Source organism: Eulemur rufifrons, chromosome 20 (assembly GCF_041146395.1).
Source record: "Eulemur rufifrons isolate Redbay chromosome 20, OSU_ERuf_1, whole genome shotgun sequence".
NCBI lineage: Eukaryota > Metazoa > Chordata > Mammalia > Primates > Lemuridae > Eulemur > Eulemur rufifrons.
Window position 1 is genome coordinate 46,581,262 of NC_091002.1, and position 15,232 is coordinate 46,596,493.

General features: G+C 50.4%; 1 protein-coding gene across 2 annotated transcripts; it reads left to right on the top strand.

The window, feature by feature from the left end:
- Window positions 1-8,914: 8,914 nt before the first annotated feature.
- On the top strand, window positions 8,915-15,113 carry FAM210B (family with sequence similarity 210 member B). 2 transcript variants are annotated; one of them, XM_069495971.1, is made up of 4 exons: window positions 8,915-9,151; window positions 9,264-9,335; window positions 14,326-14,501; window positions 14,669-15,113. In XM_069495971.1, exons 1-4 carry the CDS (start codon window positions 8,963-8,965, stop codon window positions 14,883-14,885), a joined length of 654 nt encoding a protein of 217 aa, XP_069352072.1. In that variant the 5' UTR covers window positions 8,915-8,962; the 3' UTR covers window positions 14,886-15,113. The 2 variants fall into 2 exon arrangements, with proteins under 2 accessions (XP_069352072.1, XP_069352073.1); XM_069495972.1 differs by lacking the exon at window positions 9,264-9,335.
- Window positions 15,114-15,232: the final 119 nt, after the last annotated feature.

Here is a 15,232-nt window from a genome sequence, read left to right on the forward strand (position 1 = left end):
ACAGAGTGAGGCTGTCCCCCAAAAAAATAAAATACAAGAGGTGGGGTGAGTCCCGTGTCCCAGGAATAGAAGAGCTCAGGGTTTTTTCTGTGGGTCGTGTCAAGGCATAGAGCCCTGGCCTGCATTTCTTCTTTGTGCCCTTTTGTACCTAACACAACGCCAGGTGCATCACAGATACCCGGTTAATAGCTGCTGTGATGAAGGAACACACGTGTCCCCTCTGCAGAAGACCTATATCTGCTGCTTCCACGCTTCCCACTTCAGAAGTGGTCTGCAGTGTTCTCTCCTCTGCCCCTCGCTTCAGCGTGCCCCACGAGGCCATTAGCGCCGAGAAGAATGAAGGGGGACGGGGCCAAAGCCTTTGGAGCACCGATATCACTCCCGTCTGCACACGTCGCACTGCTTTTAATCCTTTCGGGAAGCCACTGAGGCAAGTGCCATTGTTTCCATATTACAGAAAAAGAAAGCTGAGCTTCCAGGAGGTTACATAATTTCCCTGCGGCCACACAGCTAGTAGAGCTCTGGAACTCGGTTCCAACCTGTGGGCCTCCAAAGACCCTGCCTTTTAGCCACAGAGAGAGAAGAATCTGCAGCCTCCGCCCGATGGCAATGAGCACACACACGGTCAGCACCCAGTAAGCATGTGTTGAATGAACAAAGAAACGCACGGAGAAGAATGTTTCCAGGAGAGGATTGCTAACAGGATTTGTTGTTACAAGACGTCACAGATAATGGAAACTGGGAAAAGTCTGGTGGATTTGACAATTAAGTTCGTTATAATGGCAAAAAATAAAAAGAGGAAATCTCCTATATACCCACCACCAGGATATTGGATTAATCAGGGTGCATCCATACTCCAGAATGCTCTGCAGCTTTTAAAATAATGTTCCACAATTACAGTTTCGACAGGAGGGACATTAGTGCTCTATTAAGTGAAAGAGTCATATTAGAATGCACGTATACAGCATGACCCCATTTTTATCCGTACCAGGGATGCGGAGTACTTTGGCAAGATCTGGGTCATGTGCCCATCCCCTGACCAGAGGGCAGGTGGGCCACTGAGTTTTAACAGCCTCACCCAAACTATACGAGGGAGGGATGAGCATTCTCTAACGAAATAGGGTGCTGGCCAGACAGAAAACAAAAACAAAAACAAAACCAGCGTTAGCCACATTTCCAAGGCTTAAGTCCACGCCCTGTGCAAGGCCCGGCCCGGCCCGGCCCGGTGCTATAAGCACTTGCCCATGTTATCTCATTTAACCTCCCCAGCAACCTCTGAGCTAGGTATTATTATTTCCACCTCTTACAAGTGAGGAAGTGGATTTAGTTTGAGTCACTTAGCCGAAGTTCAGAGCAGAGCCAGGTTCTAAGACAAGCATGTCCCACACCAAGGCCATGATGTTAACCATCAGACCTTGATACTACGAGGCCTTATTTCACGGCATCACCACTGCCAGGAGGGCGCTGGCACACAGGGCGTGCGCAGAACGCGGATGCAGATTGGAAATGAACAGAGAGGAGGCAAGAAGGGAAGTGCGGGGCAGGTGGTTGGGTTTGTCTTGGGAAAGGTTAGCTGGAGCTGAACCGGGGCTTCTCCTCGGTCAGCCCCGGGGCTTCCCCGCAGGAGGGATGAGGACACACGCTGACAGGGAAGGCACAGGGCCGGAGCAAGGACTCCCGAAGGGCAAAACACATCTGGAATAGTCACTGGAGAATTCGACAAAGAGAGAAGGAAAACTGAAATAAAAATGCCCTTGTCCTCAGGAAGGCTCCCATGTGGTCAGGGAACACATGTTGGGAGGACACACAAAGCAATTTGTCGCAAACATTGTCCACTTTTTATTTTAGCACAGTTCCTCTGCTTGTCCTCTGACTCTATCTTCCCACATTCCTGTAAAACCAGCCACAGTGAGTAACCGCAAGGCCCTCAACCCCAGAGCAGACTAGTGACATGTTCCCTTGGAAACTGGGAACAAGTGGCTCCTCCCCAGCAAGGGAAAAAGCCGTCCTTCTTCCTCAGCAACTCGGCCCCTCCAGTCTCACCCCCTCACCTGCAGAGGCACGTGCGCCGCACCCCACCTGCACACACGCACTCGCCGTCTTGTTCACACTCGTCGCCACACAGGTGTGCGTCACCCGCCCAGTCTTTCTCCTCCACCTCCTGGCCAGCAGATCCCGGATTTTGTTCAGGATGTGCCTGCTCAGGCCTAAACCGAATCCGTTTCCCTTCTCCAAACCCTCAAATTCCAAATTCCTCGCAGATGAGAGTGGCCGTGTGATGCCGTTCTCACCAACGGAACAGAAAGGGCTTCTCAAGGTGGGAGTCGGGTGGGGGTCCTGAGAGGTGCGATTTGCTGAGGCAACAGTGTACCGTCCAGGAAGAAAGGCCAGAACTCCCCATACTCCTCTGCAGCTCGGTATCTGGAAACCCTAAGCCCCGGGCAGAGCCCATATGCCCAACAATCCCCAGCTGAGCCCGCCCTGGAGTCGTCTCAGCCCAGCTGCCAGCTCTCATGAGCATTCCAGCCCGCAGCTGTTCAAGCCGCCCCCAGCCATGAGTCTTCCCAGCTGTGGTGAACAGACCGCAAGTCACTGACCCCCAATAATTCCTACCTCCCGATGTCCACGTCTTTGTGTAAAGTCCTTCCCTTGTGTAGGAGCAGGACCTGTGACTTCCTTTTAACTAAAACTCCAGCAAAGTTGATGAGATATGACTTCCTTGAGTAGTTTACACTAAATGGCAAAGGGGACAAGACATCAGTCATAATTACACTGTGTCATATGTGACTCTATCCCAGCAACCTGGAGCGAGAGACTGTCTGCCCCTTGCTGGCTTTGCAGCTGCCACGTTGTGAGCTGCCTACAAAGAGGGCCACATGGCAAGAAACCGCAGGCGGTCTCCGGGAGCTGAAAGTGGCCTCCAGATGACAACTAGAAAGAAAATGGGGACTTCAGTCCTACAGCCGCAAGATTAGTCCTGCCCACAACATGTAGGAGCTTGGAAGGAGATTTTTCCCAGCTGAGCCTCTGATGCGACCACAGCCCCAGATGACATCTGAATTGAGTCTGGGGAGACCCCACGCAGAGAACCTAGTTAAACCACACCCTGACTTCTGACCTATAGAAACTGAGAGATAATAAACGTGTGTTCTTTAAAGCCACTGAGTGTGGGGTAACTTACCATGTAGCAATTGATTATTAATGTACCAGCTGAGGGCCCAGATATTGTGAAGCAGAAACACGTCTCCCCATGTGCCTGTCCAAATTCCTCACCCACAGATGTCATGAGCTTTAGTAAATGATTGTTAGTTTCCACCACTAAGGTTTGGAGTAGCCGTTACCCAGCAACAGGTGACGGGGACGAACACGTGCTCCGTGCCAGGCCTGTGCTGAGCACTTTGAAGCATTGGCTCCTTTCATCCTCTCAGCAATGCTGTGAATCAAGTACTGTTATTGTCTTCATTTTATGAATGAGAAAACTGAGGCTCCTCGTCATTAAAAAACTTACCCAAGGTCGCACAGATAGCCTGTGGATGGGAAACTAAAATGAGATTATTTTATGAGAGTCTTCAACGCAGCATACATTCAATTAATGACTTTAGTGTTTATCAGTCATCTATTACTGCATAGCAAAGTAGCTCCAAAATGTAGTAGCTTAAAATAACTCCTAATGATCTCAGTTTCTGTGAGTCAGGAATCCAGGCCTGGCTTAGCTGGGTACCTGTCACTCTCCCAAGGTTGTACTTAAGGTGCTGCCCAGGACTGTGGGCTCAGACAGGGGGCAGGGAGAGGGGGGTCTGCTTCCCAGCAGACAGCCAGCTGCTGGCAGACCTCAGGTCCCGTGTTGCCCTCTGTTCCTTGCCACCTGGGCCTGTCCATAGGGCAGCTCACAGGCAAGACAGCCAGAGCAGGTGCCCAAGACCAAAGCCATAATCTTTTTGTAACCCAATGACAGAAGTGACATTCCCTCACTTTTGCTGTATTTTATCAATTAGATTTGAGGCTACAGGCCCAGCTGGCACCCAAGAGAAGGAGATTACACACGTGCATGAACACCAGGAGCCGGGGATCAACTGGGCGTCTCAGAGGCTGCCTGCCCCAGAGCTGTGTTGGGCAGTGGATTTGGTGTCTGCCTTAAGTGGGATAAGAATTCATAGTCCCCTCTGAACACCACTGAGAATTCAGCTCAGAATTCAAGCCAAGCCACACTCCCTTCCTTCCTCATCCTGATTCTCTGACTTGGGAAAACCATTTTCTATAATGAAGTCTTTATGCTGCTCCTGTAAGAAAGAAAGTTCATTTTCACTCTCAGCCTTTCCTCAATTATATTTGTGACACGGAGCTAATTTTCTTTGATGACACATTGTTCTCCCACTGTCATGCAAGTGTGGTTCTCATTTATAAAAAGCTCTCATCTCATTACTTGACCACTAGAGGGGTTTAAAGAGTGGCATTCTAGAAATCATGTTTCAATTTTGATTTCAAGTAAAAATGAGCTTAAGCGTGAAACTTTAGTGATACTATTTCTATATACTTATTTTACCTCTCACCCCTAAGATGCTTCTGGTGGCTGGGAGTGGTGGCTCATACCCGTAATCCCAGAATTTTGGGAGGCCAAGGTGGGAAGATCACTTGAGGCCAGGAGTTTGAGACCAGCCTGGGCAACACAGCAAGACCCCCATCTCTATGATGGCAAGGGTATTATGGGGGTCAGTGCTGGTTAGCTGCTCTCACTTGACCATTGCCTGTAGAAAACTGGCCCAGGCACAGCCAGCCAAGCACAAAGCCCTGTTCACTGTCCTCCCTGTCATTTCTCTCTGGGCTGGTTTGGGGGCCCTGTTTGGAGGTCTGTCACATTGTAGCAGGAAACCTTTGTTGCTGAAGGAAAGGTTCAGACAGGAATTATTAGCCCGGAGAAAGAAGGGCGAAGGCAGCCGTAGGGAGCTCTCCTGGGAGGGACACAGCCTGACCCCGCCAGCCAATCCTCTCGCGCTGAGGGCAGGTTCACCAACGTACAGCCATACGCGCCACCGCCAGGCGGTACTCGGTGCCTGGGCTGACTGGGCAGGGCCTGGGGAAGAGGATTCCAGCAGAACGACTTCCCTAGTGCGGGAAGAAAGCCAGAGCGCCTGACTTCAAAGCCCACTCAGTGACTCTCCTGCCAAGTGACCTTGAACAGGCCACTCCACTTCTCCAGGCCGCAATTCCTCATCTGTAAAATAGGGATACCTTGTCTACCAAATAGCGCTGTGGCAGAATAAATGAGTACATATGCGTAAAGTGCTTAGAATCAGTGCGAGTGCCCAACGCATGACAGCTATAATTAGAAATCTCACACACATCATACTGAGTGGGGGGGAGGGGAAGCCAGTAGTCAAAGAATAACTAGAGTATAATTTCATTTATGTGAAATTCAAGAAAATGCAAAGACAATATGTTGTCTGGAAATGCAAATATTTGCAAACTCTAAAGAAAAACAAAAAATGATAAGTGCAAATGTTAAGACAGTGGTTACCCCCCTTGGGGGTGGCCTTGGGTAGGGAAAACACTCAGATGGCTTCTGCCATTTGTAATAGACTCTTTCTAAATCCAGGTGGGCAGGGTGCAGTGGCTCATGTCTGTAGTCCCAGCGCTTGGGGAGGTTGAGCCAGGAGGATGGCTTGAGGCCAGGAGTTCAAGACCAGCCTAGGCAACATGGCAAGACTCTGTTTTTACAGGAAATTTAAACATTAGCTAGGCGTGGTGGCACACACCTGTAGTCCCAGCTACTCGGAGGCAAGAGGATGGCTTGAGCCCAGGAGTTTGAGGCTGCAGTGAACTGTGATCACACCACTGCACTCCACCCTGGGCGACAATATCCTTTCTTATTCCTGTTTCTTAACTACATCAGCCAAGAACTCGTGCTAAAAATTGATGACATAGAAAGAAAAGGAAAAATAGGACAACCCAGAGCTCCTTTTCCTTTCAGTCCCTCCTTACTCACCAGTAAGCCAGAGGTAGACAGTGTTGGTAGAACGTGCAAGTATCAAGAAGCTAAATGAAAAGAGCTGTGCAGTAATTCTACTGTTCAGCTAAGAATGAAATTCATATGCACCACCTAAAAAATACAAGTTACATAATTTTGGAGACTTAGCATGCCAATTAGATGCTCTTATATGTACATTTAAAATTGACATTGTGCAATATAAAGATGAATAGTAAAATTTATCCTAATACATTAATTTTTAAAATTTTTCTTTTAAATAGTAAAAATCACCAAGACAACTCAAGAGCGAGAGATTACAAAAAGAAGGAAAAAGCTTCATATTTTAGTACTCTGGAAGGCACCTTTTGCCTGCTTTTTGAATAAGAGACCCCACATTTTCATGTGTGCTGAGCCCCGCAGAGTCTGCAAGTGTGTCCCATGTAGGTTGTAGGTGGCATCGTTATTCTGTCTCCGAGTCAGACTCAAGGCCGTGCCCAAGGTTTGTTTGCCTGAACGCGCTTTCCGCTGTTGTGGTCATTTCGCAACAGGAGCTAGGGCCCTCGGGAATAACGTCATGCATCCACACAGGAGTCCTTCTGCTGAGGGGACCAGAATGGCCCGAGGCCTCCAGGTGCCGTGGACCCCGAAGCAAGCATGGAAACAGGACTGGCTTTGTCCTGTGTGCTCGACACCCCAGCCCCAAGTCGCCCGCTCCGCCTGGGAGCTGCCTTGGGAGCCTCTCCGGGGCTCAGGACTCGCCGGCTCTTCCAGCCTCCAAGGGGAGCCCCTGGCCTCTGCCCCAGCGTCGATCTGACACCAAACCCCGCTCCTGGAGGCAGCAAACCCCCACAGCTCGCTCGAGGACAAGGACACGCCACCGCCACTCACTGCGCTCTCCCCACAGGACACGCACAGTGCCAGGCACATCGTAGGGAAGAAGGAACAGGAAAGGAAGCTCTTTATTCAACAAATATTTCTGGGGCACCCACCAAGCACCAGCCACTGTCCTAGGTACGGCAATCTGTACAGGGTGACGAAGGTAGCCAATTCCTTGCCCTCGTGAGGCTTAGATTCCAGCAGTAAACAAATATTAATAAATGCACAACGTGTTGTCAGACAGTGATAAGCCAGATGAGGGAGCAGGGAGCGATGAGCGTGCTGGGGGTCGAGAGGGTCTGCAGAAGCCTCGGCGAAGTGAGGGAGTGAGTGTGTGGGTTTGGAGACTTCCGGGCAGAGTGGACAAGGGACGCCAAAGTCCTGAGATAGCACACCTGACACAAGTTTTGAGGTACGGCAAGGAGCCCCATGTGGCTGGAGTGCCATGACGAGGGGCTGCCATGGCTGTTTGGCCCCTGGGTGATGAGGGCTTCAGATCCTCTGCGACATCATAGCTAACATGTGTGCCCTCTCTGTGTGCCAGGCACTGAGCAAAGCCCTTTCCAAGAACTTTGTCAAAGAATTGAGCCAATGAGCCCATGAGGGGAAACCATTATTATCCTCATTTACAGATGAAAAGACTGTGGCTCAGAGAGGTTGAGTAACTAATCCCAGATCACACAGCAGGACTGGTAGAGTCAGTTTGATTGAAAGCCTGCACTCTTCACCACTCTTCCTCACCTTCTTGTAGACACTTGAATAGAATCACTCCCATCCAGGGCCACTTTAGGACCTCCAATAGACCCTCTTATGGAGCTGTAACTCCATCTTATATAATAAAAACATATCAAAATGCACATGTGTTCAATATGATTGCTATGACTGGGTAAGAGCTTGGTTGAGTTGAACTGCAGTTGACTATCAGAATATTACATCTTGAGGACTTTGTAAAACATCTTTATTGAGGTATAATTTACATAGCATTATATTTATCCATTTTATGTGTACAGTCTCATGAGTTTTAGTCACACAGCTGAGCCACGGTCCCCACAATCTGGGTTTAGGACCCTCCCCTCACCCCAAAACATTCCCTCTGCTCCTTAGCAGTCAATCTCATCCCCCACTCCCAGCCCCAGGCAACCACTGGTCTGCTTTAGGTCTCTATAGTTTTGCCTATTCTGGGCATTTCATGTAAGTGGAATCATACAATATGTGACTTTTGTGCCTAGATTTTTTCACTTGGCATAACAGCTTTGAGATCCATTTATGCTATGCATGTTTCAGTAGTTCATTCCTTTTAATTGCTGAACAGTATTCCATTGTAGGGTTGCACCCCAGTTTGTCTATCCATTCCCTGGTTGATGGACAGTCCCAGTTTTTTACTAATATGAATAAAATTGCTACAAACATTAGCGTCTTCACATTCTAGGCTCTGATTTGCTTCTTTTGAGAAGCTGCGGAAAAGCTGGAGTTGCTGGATTATAGGGTTAGTGCGTGCTTAACTTTTTAAGAAACTGACAAACTATTTTCCAAAGTGGCTGCACCATTTCATATTCACACCAACAATGTATGAGGGTCATTTCGAGGACTTTTAACTAAACATGTATTAATGTCAATCTGTATTTTTTGTTCTTCTTTGAAGCTAACATGTAAACATATCTATACATTTTTCAGGTTTTTCCCATTTCTGTATGGAGAAAAGCTCATAGGCTGTAGCCCTATGCCCACCTTTGTGCTCAAAGAGTAAAACATCCCACCAAGTAACAACACTCCATAGTTTGGAAACCCAAGTCCCTACAAAGACCCGCAGAGTCACCTCAAGGGGGCGGGGCTGGTGGGCGAGGCCGGAGGGGCGGGGCCTCTAGTCCCGCCCACTCCACGCTAGACTGCCGCTGGAGGGGAGGGGCTCGTGGTGAGCCAATGGGTGGGCACTCATTCTCCATCCCCGCCCACTCCGCGCCGGGCTCGGGGTTCCGCCCCGCCCACCCTGCACGCGGCAGCGGCCCCTGCGGGGCGGGGACGAGGAGGCGCGCGCGGCTCTGGCCCCGCCCACCCCGCTCTGGCCTCCGGCTCCCTCTCGGGTCCGCTGCGGTAGCCTCCGCGCGCACCTCGCAGGGCACCATGGCCGGGCTGCTGGCGCTACTGGGCCCAGCGGGCAGGGTGGGCGCCCGGGTCCGGCCCCGCGCCACCTGGCTCCTGGGCGCCGCTGCCCTCCCCTGCGCCCCGCCGCCCCCGACCCGGGCCCTGCTTCGGCCGGGGCCAGACGTCCGGCTGCTGCGCACTGCCCGCGGGGACTGCCGCAGCCGACAGGTAGGCTCTCCACCCCCACCCAGATCCCGGGGCGGGCGCGCGGGCCCCCAGATGGGCGGAGTGCGTGCCAGGGCGCGCCACCTCCGCCGCAAGGGCAGCTTTGCACTTGCAGCTGCCGGAACCAAGCACTTCCGGAGTCCCCGAAGCCCGACATCTCGACAAGCCAAGGAAGCGATCCTCCCAGGTAACAGCGGAGAAACTGAGGCTCGTGGAGTCTGGCGCTGTGCCCAAGGTCGCAGAGCCGGGTTTCCGAAGCGTCTGCCGGCCCTTGGTGTAGCCCACAGAACCGTAGTGGGGGGCCCGCATGAACTTCCTCCCGTGGCCTTCGTGCTGCTCCCTTTGGAGGGCAAGGTCGGCCTCGCTGGGCAGAGGAGGAGCTGGGCGCCCCGTGGCTTCCCCGCGCCGGCTGCTGTCCCCGTTTCTGTGACTCGAGGAGCGAGGAGCGGGCTGCCTCTGGCAAGGAGCGTCAGCGTCGCTGTGTTGTCAGTTAGGGTCCGTTTTGGTTTCCTCCCATGAATACCAAGTGAAAACCGGTTTCCATTCAGAACAGTGATACAAGCTTTACTTTTAAAAAATCTATCAGTTTTTGTAAAGTGGGTCTCTTTAAAGAAAAGTAGTAAGTTCGGAAGTCCGGAAATGCAGGAATGACAAGCCCGGACTTCCAGCGCGGCAGTCTGGAGTCCCTTTGCCTTGGTGCCCACGGGCCCCTCTGTTCACTGGCCTGGCGACCTCAGGCCAAGCACTGAAGGCCTCCTGGCCTGTTTGCTGATCTTTCAGAGGGCTAAAAATAGCACCCTCCCAGTAAGAGTTTAGGGGACAAATCCATGAGCTGATGCAGGCCTCATTGCAGTGCCACACGCCCAGCAAGCGATTCCTGAACATTCTGTAGCTTTTCAGTAAGTGGGAGACCTCACCATGCCTCCTGCGCAAATGGAGAAACTTCCTTCCTTGCCTTCGCCTCCCCGTCTGACAGGTGGCACATAGGTCGTGTCTATAAATCCTGAGCCCTGTTTGGGGTCCTCACAAGTTTGGCACCCTCTGCACACACCAGGCTGCCTCCTGGTGATCCTTCGGGGCTCAGCCCAACTGTTCCTTCCTCCAGGAAGCCTTCCCTGACCACCAGTGAGGCCTTGGTTGCCTCCACTGGACCCCTCTCCATCCCGTGGGTGTGGATCTTCTCTGTACTCATCATCTGGAACGATCTCTTGACCAGTCTGTTCCGTCAGCCACATCAGCCGTGGCACGGGCAGGTGCAGGTGTGTACAGTAGTGATGAGTGTGGTCCCAGACTCTCCAGGTTCCTGTCTCTACTAGTTCTGCGGCCTTGATCAAAATCTCTCATCTCTCTGTCTCATTTCCTCATCTGTAAAATGGGGTGTTAATAATTGACACTTCATAGGGTGTGTGTAAAATGAGATAATGTTTGCACCTGGCATCTGGTGCATCCTAAATTAATGTCAGCAATTACTATAATCGCAGTAAAGATACACAGTCCCAGGGTCCCTCCCCCCATGCGGTGTCCTTGTTTCTCTTGTTCTCTGACAGACGGGCAGAATCCAAGTGGGATCAGCACCTCACAGGAGGTTAGGACAAAAGACACTCATCTCCCAGAGAACGCGCCTCCCCAGCAGGGCTGGGAGCAGGTGGAGGGAGGGTCTGGGCTTTGGTTAGTGGCCAGCACCGCCCCTGCCAGCTGTTCCTGGCTGCCCTCATTAAGAGGCAAGAGTGCAGTGTCGCCCAGCTGGGGTCTCCAAATGTGCCAGACAGTTAATCAAGTGCCAGAGAGACACACCCACCTCTGCCTTCAGCAGGGGGGTTTGGGGGGACGTCTCCCTATGACCGGGAGGAGGAGGAAAGCTGCAGAAGAAACCTGCCTTTTTCACGCAGCATGGCTTGATGTCCTGTGAACCGGCCCAGCCGCCGGCCTGTGCCACATATTGTGTGTGTTTGGGGGGGGGGACTTTAAAGCAAATGACACGCTCTCCTGAGCCCCTTGTCCTTTCATCTGCATCAGTCCTGGCTCCACTGCTACCTGTTCAGGGAGACCTTCCTGAACCTTCCTGGCCTTCTATAAACTTGCAGCATCCCTCCCCTTGGTCCTACCTGCCTCCCTCCCCTCCTTGGTGTTTCTCCATGGCACTTGTCACAAGTAGCAGCTCTGATATTTTACCTTTCTGTTTACTTTACCTTTATTCTTATTGTTCTGTTTATTTCTGTTTCTCCCACAAGACCATAGGCTCCTTGAGGGTGGGGTTGTGCAATTTTGGTTCATTGCTGTGTCCCCTACATTTAGAACAGTGCCTGGCACAGAGTAGACACTCATGACTGAGCAAGGAGTACAGCATAGTAGATAAAGCCAAAGGCCTTGGAACCAGGCTCAGCAAGTGTGGATCCCAGCTCTGACAGTTATCCCTGTGTGATCCCTGGTAAGTTACACAACCTCTCTGGGCTTTTAGGATCCTTTTCTATTAAGTGGGGGTGAATGTAGTACCTATCTCACAAAATTGGGAGAATTATATGAATTAACATTTTCCCAGTACTCTGAACAGTGTGCCTGGTACATAGTAAACACAATATAGTGTTTGTTATTAATATTATTTATCAGTTGAATGAAAGCAGGTGTCAGTCTAAACAATGTGATCAATTGTGGACGAGGTCTTTGACTCATTCTTCAAACCTTCCTGCCCCTTCTCTATTAGAGCTTTTTTTACTTTATTAAGTATTAGGGAAGAGCAAAGGGGGCATCTCTCTCTCTCTCTCTCTGTCTCTCTCTCATACACACACACACACACAGACACACACTCTTGAAAGCACTTTGAGTACAGACACTCAGGGGACGTCTAATGCGTCCAGGGCGGTGCCTAGCACATTGCAGGTGCTTAAGGTAATATTTCATGAAGAAATGCACGTCTGAAAATTTTCCACTGCTTGCAAGTCACACCCTCATAAGTTCCTTTATTTTTGCTTCTTTAGTCCCCTCAAGGGTTAGGAAGACAAAGGCATGGCTCACGGTGGTTAAAGATAGTTCTTTTTACCAAAATAAAAGGAAGAAAATTGCCCAAGTAACTAAGTGTTCTCTAGAGTGTTAGAAACTAACTGTGGTGCCAGCTAACAGAGATTGCCGGCTGTGTCTGAATGTTTTCTTCCTACCACAGTCTTGCAGTAGATGCTGCTCATTCTGTAGCTGGAAGTCCGGCTGCCTTTGTATTTTTCCTTGGCCAAAAGGTCTTTTGCCAAAATGGAGGATGTGAAGAAAAGGGCCCTTGGCAGCGACAGCTATGCAGAGTCAGGCGTAATTAAGTTCAGCTGGGCCATGTGTCAAGCGGGGGACGTGAAAGGGGCCTCAGAACCATGCCTACAAGGGTGGCTGTCCTATCAGCGCTTCCCTGCAGATGAGACGTGGGCGGGGGCCTGTTTATCAGAAAGAACCTGCGCTCAGCAGCCTGCTGGCCGGGGGTGGCAGAGCTAGTCAAAGGCTGCCAGGAAAGGGGAGGCCTCATGTGCCTAAGAGAAGGAGGCTGGTAAGTCTTCCTTTCTCCCCACCAGGGCCTGGAAGTTCTGGGCAGGTGTCTCCCTTGAGGAATAATCACTCTTGCAGGACAGGAAGGGGAACCTGCCGAGTGTCACAGAGGCGGTGTGGCCTGGTGGTGACTAGCCCCGTCACCAGTCCTAACTGCCAGTCAGCATGTCACTCCCCTCTGAACCTCAGCCTCCCATCTGTCAAAACGGGAGTGACAGTGGTTCCCGAATCGGAGGGTCTCAAGGGCTTTTATGAAATGGCACCTTTAAAGTGTAAGCCCAGCTCCTGGCTCAGTAGAAGGGACCTATCATGAGGACACTGACGGTTTTCCTCAAATCTTTCGAAAAATGCTGCCTCTAAAAATACATGCAAGAAGCGGTCGAGCCGCAGAGTCAATAACTAGAGTAACTCAGAGCCAGATGCTCACCTGCCGGGACAAACTCTGAGGACTGTCATTACAGAAATCTCAAAGTGCTCTTACTGAGAAGGGTTTTTTCCCTAATCCGAGTGTTGTTGGCTTTTTTTGTTTCTCCCGAACATTCCAGGCATGGTAGGTGCTCAGTGAATGTTAGCAGACGCCACGTGCGTGAGTTATTTCTGTGCATCCGAGTGTACTGTCCGAGTCAGCCCTCTCTTTGCCAGTGTCAGATCTCAGTGTAAACCTTGATTCTGGAAATAAATATCCCATAGCTTTTGTTCCGCTTTATTTTGTGCCCACTGTCCTTTCTCTGTGGCCTCGAGCGTGGTTGTTGTGTGCTGAGGCTGTGGACTTGGATGGGCTCTTGGTGACCTTGGGCCCATTACTTGACCTCCCCAAACTGGTGTTGCTCATCAGTAAGGTGAGGCAGACAACAGGGTCGACCTCAGAGGTTGCCATGAGGATGAAAGGAGGCAGCAGATGGAGAGAAAGCATCAGAGGACAGCCTGGCTCAGAAAGTGCTCCATAAAGTGTCATTGTTGTCCCCAAGTATGTGAGCCCTAGTGTTTTATTACTATTACTGCCATGACAGATGCCCACAAACAGGTGGCTTAAAACAATACACATTATCTTACAGTTCTGGAGGTCAGAAGTCCAAAATGTGTCTTGGTGCACTAAATAAAGCCCAGGTGTCAGCGGGGCTGGTTCTGTCTGGAGGCTGGCTCCTGGGGAGGATCCACTTCCGCCTCTTCCAGCTTCTGGAGGCCACCTGCATTCCTTGGCTCATGGCCACTCCTCCGTAGCCAGCACGGCATCTTCAAATCTCAGACCCTGCTTGTGTGATGACATCTCCCTCTCTGACGCTGACTCTCCTGCCTCCCTCTTTTCCCTGCCGAGGAACCTTGTGATTACAGTGGTCCCACCCAGATGACCCAAGAGACTCTCCCCATCTGAGGACCCTTTACTTAATCACAGCCACGTAAAGTAACATATCCATAGGTTCTGGGGAGCAGGACATCTTCGGGGGCATCATTGTGCCGGCCATACCTAGTTCCAAGCCTTTTGTTACACGTAGTGACTAAACTGGCGTTAGCCTCGGCGCCCTGAGTGAGAAAGAGGTCACTGATCTCTCTTCAGATAGGAAAGAGAGTGAAACGTTGGGTGAGGACAAAGCCGCCGCCCACTGACACCCTGCTTCTGCCCTCGGGTGTCTCTCCCTTCTCTGGTTTGTGCACAGGACCCCAGCAGAGACACCGAGACAATGGGCAGCAGCGTCAGCAGCACAGAGGAGAAAAAGCAAAGCAAGACACAGCAGCTGAAAAAGGTCTTTCAAGAATACGGTGCTGTTGCCGTGTCCGTGCACATTGGGATCTCATTAATCTCCTTGAGCATATTTTACATGGTGGTTTCAAGGTGAGATTTTTGACAGCATTTGTTTTGATGGGATTAAGAACTTGTTTTATAAGACTTTTTTATTCATTCGGCTACTTCTATTACATTTTTTAAAAATACTGTAAGCCAAATCAATTGCTCCATTTAATCCCTTGCTATATAATTATTTTGTCTCTTTCCCCCCGCAGCGGTGTGGACATGTCTGCAGTCCTGCTTAAACTTGGATTTAAAGAGTCGCTGGTACCATCAAAAGTGGCAGCAGGCACAAGCACCTTCGTGGTGGCCTATGCGATCCACAAGCTGTTTGCACCCGCGAGAATCAGCATTACCTTAGTCTCTGTGCCCTTGATTGTCAGATATTTTCGAAAAGTGGGATTTTTTAAACCTCCAGTTGCAAAACCTTGATGAACTCTTCAGTCGTAGGCCCCGAAACCAGTTTCTTTTAAATTACACAATTTTTACCCGTTTTGGCTTTAGGGTTGTAAGGTTTCTTCAGGAGAGTGAGGGGAAGCAGAGAGCTAATTGCTGTGTTTTCATAGGTAAATTTTTACCTTTACAAGCAAAACTCAGGCATTTCAATAATTATAAATTTTTCTGCTGCATACATTTTGTTAACGCTATTCATCATAGGGCTTGCATTAGTCAGCAAGACATCACAAATGAGTTAACATTTCAGAACAAAACAGACTACAGGATGTTCCCTCTGGAAGAACTTTGGTGAAGATCTGTCTGCAAAAGCTCCAAGGGGTTAA

Excerpts from the sequence above, each read along its gene's own strand:
- FAM210B (XM_069495971.1), top strand. The coding sequence starts at position 8,963 with ATGGCCGGGCTGCTGGCGCTACTGGGCCCAGCGGGCAGGGTGGGCGCC. Across the intron at positions 9,336-14,325 it reads CAAGGAAGCGATCCTCCCAG|GACCCCAGCAGAGACACCGA; the intron begins GTAACAGCGGAG and ends GTTTGTGCACAG. Across the intron at positions 14,502-14,668 it reads TTTTACATGGTGGTTTCAAG|CGGTGTGGACATGTCTGCAG; the intron begins GTGAGATTTTTG and ends TTCCCCCCGCAG.